Here is an 8,334-nt window from a genome sequence, read left to right as displayed (position 1 = left end):
TACCACGTTGGCCAGGCTCGATTTGAACTTCTGACCTCAAATGATCCATTGGCCTCCCAAAGTGCTGGGATTATAGGCTTGAGCACCGCGCCCAGCCCAGAGTTCTTACTTTTTGAGAAAAACAAGCCTCTGAATTCCATACACTCTTGGATAAAATACTGGATGTGGGGGTGAAGCACCACACCTGTGACTCACCTTTCCTCACCCATGGTGGTGGCACAGGAGGAAGAGGGCACTTCTGCCCATTTCACACGTTTCCACTGCTGCCAAGAAGCCTAGTCACAGACCCCTTACCCCCGGAACCAGCCTAACCCGAGAATGTCATGGATTAAGAAATGGGCATTCTCTGTGTGATTCTGTACTGCTCTAGGATCTCTCTCATCCTAGTTGGCCTGCACGGGAGAGGCTGTGGCCCCATCACTGAAGCCTTCAAAAGCATCCTCAATACGTGTCTGCCTGAAAATGCAGCCTGAAATGTCTTGGACCTCTGAAAATGTCCTAACCCAGCAGTGAGCTTCATTGGTTGGTGACCAGAGCCCTCCTACCTCACTCCCTTGACAGCTAGGCCAGCCCCTGCCTTTGGGTGGTCTTTCCCTTTCCAGGGCATCTGCACCCTGCCAGGCGCTGGCAGGAACAAGAGTTGGAGCCAGGACTGGCCTGAGAATTACTCTGTCGTCTGACCTGGGAGACAGCGCCCTCGGCGAAAGGGCCTGGCGCCGTCATTTGAAGTCTGTGTGGCGCCCACCCTCCAGTCACATCACAGATGGGAAATCGAGAACAGAAGGTGAGAAAACAGATTCCATGTTCACATGATTATTCTTGTTTATTGAGGTCTCTTTATTCTCCACGGGTGCTTTTTTCTCCAAGTAAACAGAGCAGGCGCAAATATCTATAATGAATAAATTTATTGTCTTACAAAAATCATTGTCTAGAAATATGGGAATACAAGAAAAGATATTTGCGGTCAGGTGTCTGGTGGTCAACAGCCAGTACAATTCATAAAGGGGGAAATCCAAGATTCCAAACCCACAGGACAAATTCTTCCTAACAGATGTTAAAGCTTTTAACCCAAAAGGTTTGTGTTTTCAAGCACATTGCAGAGGATCAAGGATTTAGAATTAACACTGATTCATTGTCACTGAATGTTTGTAATACCACTTTGACTAGAGAGGTACATGATATGAAGCACAGTCAAAACTGAATACATTAAATTGTTATAGAGGCGAATGATATATTCAACATTGTCTTAGTACTGTAGTGTCTAAGGCACTTTCCGTAATGTCAGTTTGCTTAACTATCAACCAAAAACAGGATGCTAAGTGTTCACTGTAACACTGTCCAAAGGGAAGGGAGAAGGAAGAATGAAGGAGTCACACCCACTGGCATGTCAACATTCAGGAAGATGGCATATGTTCTGGAGGTTCCATAAACCTCATTGACAAACTTGGAACAAGCCTCGGACACAAAACCAATATTCCCATTTTGGGCTCAAAGCAGCGGCTGAATTTGCAAGGTCAGCGTGAGGGCCTGGCTGGCGAGGGAGGGCCTTCCACTAGCTCGGCTTAGGGGTCCGCGGCTGCTTGCTCCTGACGTGAGGAGGGCACCGGCTGAGCCAGACGGTTCGGGAGACCATCTGGAAGTCTACGTGATCCATGGCTGCCACCTGGGGCCACAGCTGCAGTGTGGCCACTATCCCTTCTATGCACAGACCAGCCCTGGCCAAGGACAGTTCACATGAGGAGATGCGGGACACCATCGACTCGAGGGGCAGGGCCCCCCTTGGGGGATGGGCATGGTAACCCCAAATGGGTGTTGCTTCCAATCCAGCCCACCCCTCCTACTCTTTCCAAAGCCCCTTTCACAGTTTGCTCACTGAAATAGTGTTGATCATTATTTGAGAGAAATGAGAGAGACAAGTGCAGTTTAGAGTCCACAATGGTCTAGGAGACTTGATGTGGCTGAGGAGTCGGGGGCCACGTGAACACAGAACTAGGTGACCTGCCTGTACGACAGAGAGCATGCAGAGCGACTGAGCGACGCCCACGGCGCTGCCCCAATAACCCAGCGACCCGCAGCCAAGGGCCTGGAGTTTGTTTAAAAAGGGTTCTTACCGTGTTTTATAAAATGGTCTCTTGATGACTATATGGAAAATAGATGCAATGATGAAACAATCTGTTTAATATGTGTGTCCTGTGTGTGTCTATATATAAAAAGGGGAGCAATTGTACCTAAGTCTGAAGCGGGATACAGTATGCGTAGGCTGGAGAGCCTTAAGACACAGTTGATCTTTCAGGAAGGAATCCCGTAGCTTGCCAATTTCCTAAATCTGCAGGAGGCCCCAAGGCAGGCTGGCACCGGTGCGTTCCTAAGTGTCCCACTGTATCGCCTCCTCTGGCTTCCTGCGACTTTACTCTGACTGGGGTGGCTGCGTCTCATTGACATCACTGGTCTTACTTTCCGTGTCGTCGTCGGAGAGCTCCAGGGAAGCTCCTTCAATGTGCAGCTGGCGCCGGCCAGATCGGCTGGAGGAGAAGCTGATGGGGCCGCCCCGCCTGGAGAGAACAGGAAGCGGATGTGTGTGGGTAAACAGACAGGAGCACGTGGCTGTCAGTAGGTGAAACCACTCAGCGCCGCAGAACCTTCCCCCTGCACCCCTTCCTCGGACACACAGCCTTGTGGGGGCGGCGGTCCGATGGGAAAAGACTGTGTGCCTTTCTGCCTCTCCCACAACCCTGCCTGCAGAGTAGGCAGAGCAGGGTCCTTGGAGAACTGGGGAGGACTTGGTTCAGCCTAGGACTGTCTGTGATGGAAATGGTAAGGAAGACGGATTAAGGCCAAGCTCTACCTGCTAACCAGGGAATCAGCCAGATAGCAAATATTTTATTGAGGATTTGTGGGCCACCTAGGGACTCTGTTGAATATTCTTTGTTTTTGTGTTTTTATAACCATTTAAAAATGTAGACACCATTCTTAGCTTGATGGCTATACAACAGCAGGTTATGCACCAAATCTGCCCATCGGCCAGACGTGCTGTAACCTCGGCTGAGCTGGTCTTGCGGGGCAGGGACTTCAGCTGTAGCTGTCCCACGCTCCGCCCTCGCCCTGGTACACAGCAGATCCAGTGTAGTGAGGAGGACCGTAATGAGGAGGGCTGATGGCACCAGGTCCCGGGAGGAGCTCCTGCCCCCTGCCCTGCTTTTTTTTTTTTTTTTTTTTGCTCTGTCGCCCAGGCTGGAGTGCAGTGGCGCAATCTCGGCTCACTGCAAGCTCCGCCTCCCGGGTTCACGCCATTCTCCTGCCTCAGCCCCCCCAAGTAGCTGGGACTACAGGCGCCCACCACTGCGCCCGGCTAATTTTTTCTATTTTTAGTAGAGACGGGGTTTCACCATGGTCTCGATCTCCTGACCTTGTGATCCACCCGCCTCGGCCTCCCAAAGTGCTGGGATTACAGGCGTGAGCCACCGCGCCCGGCCCCCCTGCCCTGCTTTTTAACAGAGGCTGGGAGCTCGCCTCGCTACTGGATGTCTGGACGGGGATGGACGCCTGACGCAGCTCCAGCCTGGTGTGGTGGATGAGTGTGGTCCTCTAGTGACTGGCAATGAGTGGGCTTGCTCCTCTTTTATTCTCCCCGAGGATGACTATCAAGGTCAGAAATCTTAAATGAAGTGGTTCAGGAGAAAGAATGGATCACCGGGCATGGATCTAAGTAAACTTCCTCCAACCAGCTACGCCCCGAGCCTAAGCTAACCCACAAAGCAGCTGCCTGTCAGCTCGGGGCCACATGCCTGCTCACCTCAGCCGGTTCTTCAGGGTGCTGACCTCGCGGCTCAGGCCCTCGTTGGCCTCGGTGGCATCATCCAGTTCCCGCTGGAGTTTACGCCGAGATGCGTTGGCACGCGTCGCTTCTTCTTCTGCTTCCTCCAGCTGGCGTTTAAGCTGCTTCATCCGAGCGTTGGCCTTCTCCATCTTGGGGAGGGTACATGAACCAAAACAAACCAAACTGGTGAGTCCAGTGTCGGCCTCTCTGCACCCCGAGCGTGGCAGTGCGGGGCTCTGCCTGTTACTCTTGTGAGCACGCGTGTACACGGATGTACACACATGCCTGGGGGCTGGTCAGAGGCTCTGTAACCGGCCTGCCGCTCTCAGCAAAGCCAGCATCTACAAAGCACACTAGGCCAAAAAAACGAAAAAATACTCAAGGTGTTTTTTACTGGTGAGTTTTCTGCAGAAAAATGACAGAGTTTACTATCTTCACACACGTGACCTAGAAAGGGAACTGCTATTCTTGCAAAATGCAGAAGAACCAGCAATGTGGTACAGTCCCCAAGCCCAGGAGGTTGTACGATGCATCTCTACACCTCCTTTCAAGGATGGGCATCTCAGATCTCATACTCGGATTCAAGCAGAAAAGCACCCTGGGATGACCTGCCACAGAACTAAGAGCCTCCCTTTCGGACCCTTCATTCCTGAGCCACACAGGGGCTGGCCAGTGCCTCGGGGGCCCAGCGCACACCGCCCTCAACTGTTCTCCATGTTGCTAGGCCCCAAGGGTGGGGGTGGGAAGGGAAGGCCAGGTTGCTGGACCGAGTGAATGAAGTTGGGGAGGGTTCGGGCCAAAGGCAGTGAAATCCTCAGATCCATCCACCTTTCTGGCCAGTGTCTGCAGTGTGAAGTCTCACCAGGCAGAGGGCAGGGAGCGGGAGGGAGGGTACAGCTGCCCACGCTGCCATCAGGGCAGGCCTGCCCCACAGTTAAAAGTTCTGCGGAACATTCCCTGCGCACTTAGAGAAGGGGGCCTGGATGCAGACACCGAAGCCACTCGGGTGCAGCGTGCAGTACCTCTGTCTTCCCTTCACTTTCTATTCACTATCTCCTGGGTCCACCCTACACCCAGCCAGTACCTCATGACTGCCAGCAATGTCCAGGAACTACACTAGGCATTAGGGAGATAACAGGGAGCAAAATAGGCAGAAATCCCTGTACTCACGAAGCGCACATTCTAGTGGAGAAAGCAGGAGCTTTACAGTTCAGTCCAGGCCTCACTGCAACTTGCTGTCCCCTCCCTCCTGTGTCTCGGGTACTGAGAGTGCCCGCCAGGAACATGGAACAGCCCGTGTTAGCCGAAACATCAGAATCGGGAGGCCCCTGAATTCCACTGGTCAGTTGTGCCACCAGCGCGTTCTCCACCAGTTCTTTTGCTCACATGCTTCCCAGGGAGGCATTTCCGCACGTACCTGCTCTTTATACTGATCCGCGTGTCGACGCTCATCCTCCACCTGCATGAAGATTTCTTTCAGCTTCTTCTCAGTGCGACGGACTAATTTGTTGGCGGCTGCTCGTTCCCTGTGAAAGTGGTCACAGTAGTTCTGAAATTCTTGAAATGATATTTTGTGTGGGGAAAAAATATTTTTTAAAGCCCTTTTTCTTTGGGAAGATGACACATAGTGGAGGCATCATGGACCTCTCTGCCCAGAATATGGTGACTAATGTGCTGAGACCTTTTCCTTCTGGTCAAAACAGGAATTGCCTTTAGTGTATTCCTCAGTAGCGAAAGGTAGAAAAAGCACATTTTTCCTGCATGTGTAGGTATTAATTTACTGTACACAGGTATTAATCACTGTACTCAGTTATCTTACTTTTTGTGTTTTTGAGACGGAGTCTCGCTCTGTCGCCCAGGCTGGAGAGCAATGGCACCATCTCGGCTCACTGCAACCTCCGCCTCCCGGGTTCAAGCGATTCTCCTGCCTCAGCCTCCCGAGTAGCTGGGACTACAGGTGCGTGCTGCCACGCCTGGCTAATTTTTGTATTTTTAGTAAAGACGGGGTTTTACTACGTTGGCCAGGCTGGTCTCGAACTGTTCACCTCAGGTGATCTGTCTGTCTTGGCCTCCCAAAGTGCTGAGATTACAGCCGTGAGCCACCGCGCCCGGCCTGTACACAGTGATCTTCTAAACAGCAAATGTTACATACAAGCTACCTGTCAGTTATACTGAACACAGACTTTTGAAGATGCCATCCTTAATCACCTAAACTTTTCCCCTAAGAAACAACCCAATTTATTAAGTGATTGTTTCACTTGAGAATTTACTGATTACCTCCTATGACGTAGGGCTTTGGCAGCTCACATTGAAAAAACAAAAAACAAACCCCCTACACTCCCTCTTTGGTTAGAGGTGAAACAAATCCATGTTTCTAGATAGGTCTACATCGCCCCCTGTGAAGGAGAGGTAACTTATTTGGAGGACTCCGTGGAAGACAGAAAAAGTTATTTCGTTCCTTAACAAATATGCAAAAATGGACAGGGATGGAGTCAGCCGAAAGGGTGAGTTCTGTTAGTTCCAACCAGAAACAAACCCTTAACTGTTTGATTCAGCCCACTGGAGTCCAAGAGTGGAGTGGGAAGTCCTAGGACGGGGGACTGGGGAGGATGCAGGCATTCTGGCCATGAGCCCTGCATTTCTGGGCTCCACGCTCCCCAACAAGGGGGTGAATCTGAAGGTCTACCCTGGCTCTGGGGACTATGACCTCATAGCTTTGTAAACGCCTGCCTGCCAGCAGCTGTGCTGTACAATTTCTCATGCTTTAATACAACATGAAAGCTGTTAAGCAATCCTTTCCTATGGGAGAAGAAAGGCTTTGATTTCTGTCATACTGCATTTGTTCTCTGGCCGCAAACTAGCGCTTCATGGGATGCCACACGCTTGGGAAATCGACTCTGGGTAGGAGATGCAAACTCAGGGTGCCTAGGAAATGAGGGGGTGCACGTGTGGTGAGCCCTGAGCTGAGTCCTAAAGCCCAGCCTTCCCTGACTATTCACAGAGGCCGTTTGTCCTCCCAGCCTCTGAACGCTCACAGCTCTCCTCTCACAGCTCACACCAACTTCTGTCTCCCACTCTGGTTATCTGTGTTCTCCGCCCACGCAGTGGGGAGCCCCTCCCGAAAGGGGCGTGTCTGTTTTGTCTCTGACTGAGCCTGGTTGGTAAGTTTTGGTTTATGACAGCAAAAACCTCTTACTTGGCTTCCTGCTCAAGCTGCTCCTCCAGCTGCCCAATCTTGGCCTCCAGGGCTGAGATGGTGGCCTTGAACTTGGACTTGACCGCACCCTCGAGCTCCTGCAGCTTGGCCTTCAGCTCCTTGTTCTGCCGCTCCAGCTGCTGGCGCGCGTTGTCGCTCTTCTGGGCGGCGCTGCGCTCGGCTGCCAGCTCGGCGTTCAGCGTGTCCACCTAGAGAGGAGAGAGGAGTTTATGGTCACTTGTGCCTGAGGAGTGGCACAGCCCTCCCCGGGTGGCGGGCTCCTGCGTGGGCCACCTGTAGAGTGGTCTTGCGGAAGCGGTCGTTGAGCAGCTCCATGTTGCTCTGCTCCTCTTCCAGCTCCTCCTCCAGCTGTGCGATCCGAGCCTCCAGACGCCGCTTCTCATCCAGCAGCGCGGACCTGGTGGGGAGAGGAGGAGGGGACAGTTCAATCCCAGCTCAGCACAGCATGGGAGCCTCAGGGAAGGCTCCTCCACCCACCCTGTTGCTGGAAACCTGAGCAGCCATCCCCGAATCCATCAGTAGGTCCCACTGATGACACTTCCAAACACCCGCCCCCACTGCCACCACCCAGATGCAGGCCTGTCATCTCTCACCTGGACCGCTGGGGGGGCCTCCGCTGCCCTGCCCGCCTCTCTCCGCCCTGCCCGCCTCTCTCCAGCTGTTCTCCACAGACAGCAGCCAGAGTCACTTACAAAACGCAAGCACGACCCCAGCCTCCCCCCGCTGAAACTCTTCAGTGGTTTCCAATCTCTGAGAATAAATTCTACTCATGATGGCATGCTCAAAAAGGCACATGATGAACCTCTGGTTCAGTAATTAAGTAGAGAAATCAACTGAATTGGGAAAAAAAGATAATGACTTTTAACGAAAAATGAATTCAGAGAAAGGTCATGTCTGAGGAACCTGCTCGCCAAAGCTAATGGACTGGAAAGTGGAGGCCCGCAGTGCCCGTTAGTGCGCACCACGGCTCCCGCTTGCGGTGTGCGGGGCTCAGCAGGACTGGCCCCGGGGTATGATGGCTGAGGCAGCCCAGGCCCAGCTAGAGAGGAGCAAACCACCTGCTGATACCAGGTGCGTGGACACCTCCAGCCTTCTCAGCAGTGTGTGTGCCTGAGGGCGAAGAACCCGCCCCGGCCACGGGAGACTCACTTGCCAGAGGCGCTGTTGGCGATCTCATCCGCCAATTCGTCTCTCTCCTGCTCGGCGTGTCGGCGGGCTCGCTCAGACGAGGCAAGTTCCTGAGCAGTGGGCAGTGGAGACTGTGTTAAGCTCTGGCTGTGAACAGTTTCCTCACCTGTGG

At 52.9% G+C, this 8,334-nt stretch overlaps 1 protein-coding gene across 4 annotated transcripts in view; it reads right to left on the bottom strand.

The window, feature by feature from the left end:
* Window positions 1-816: 816 nt before the first annotated feature.
* Window positions 817-8,334, bottom strand: part of MYH10 (myosin, heavy chain 10, non-muscle) — a 152,444-nt gene continuing 144,926 nt past the window's right edge. For all 4 annotated transcript variants that reach the window (XM_011994479.1, XM_011994480.1, XM_011994481.1 and 1 more), the window contains 6 exons: window positions 8,184-8,272; window positions 7,308-7,431; window positions 7,014-7,222; window positions 5,235-5,343; window positions 3,794-3,966; window positions 817-2,552 (listed from right to left, as the gene is read on the bottom strand). In XM_011994479.1, coding sequence (XP_011849869.1) covers window positions 2,408-2,552; window positions 3,794-3,966; window positions 5,235-5,343; window positions 7,014-7,222; window positions 7,308-7,431; window positions 8,184-8,272 — 849 coding nt within the window. In that variant the 3' untranslated portion in view covers window positions 817-2,407. The remainder of the gene's footprint in view (window positions 2,553-3,793; window positions 3,967-5,234; window positions 5,344-7,013; window positions 7,223-7,307; window positions 7,432-8,183; window positions 8,273-8,334) is intronic.

This window comes from Mandrillus leucophaeus, unplaced genomic scaffold (genome assembly GCF_000951045.1).
Source record: "Mandrillus leucophaeus isolate KB7577 unplaced genomic scaffold, Mleu.le_1.0 Scaffold46, whole genome shotgun sequence".
In the NCBI taxonomy this organism is placed as follows: Eukaryota; Metazoa; Chordata; class Mammalia; order Primates; family Cercopithecidae; genus Mandrillus; species Mandrillus leucophaeus.
The sequence above is the reverse complement of the archived record's forward strand: the minus strand, read 5'-3'. Positions and strand labels throughout refer to the sequence as shown.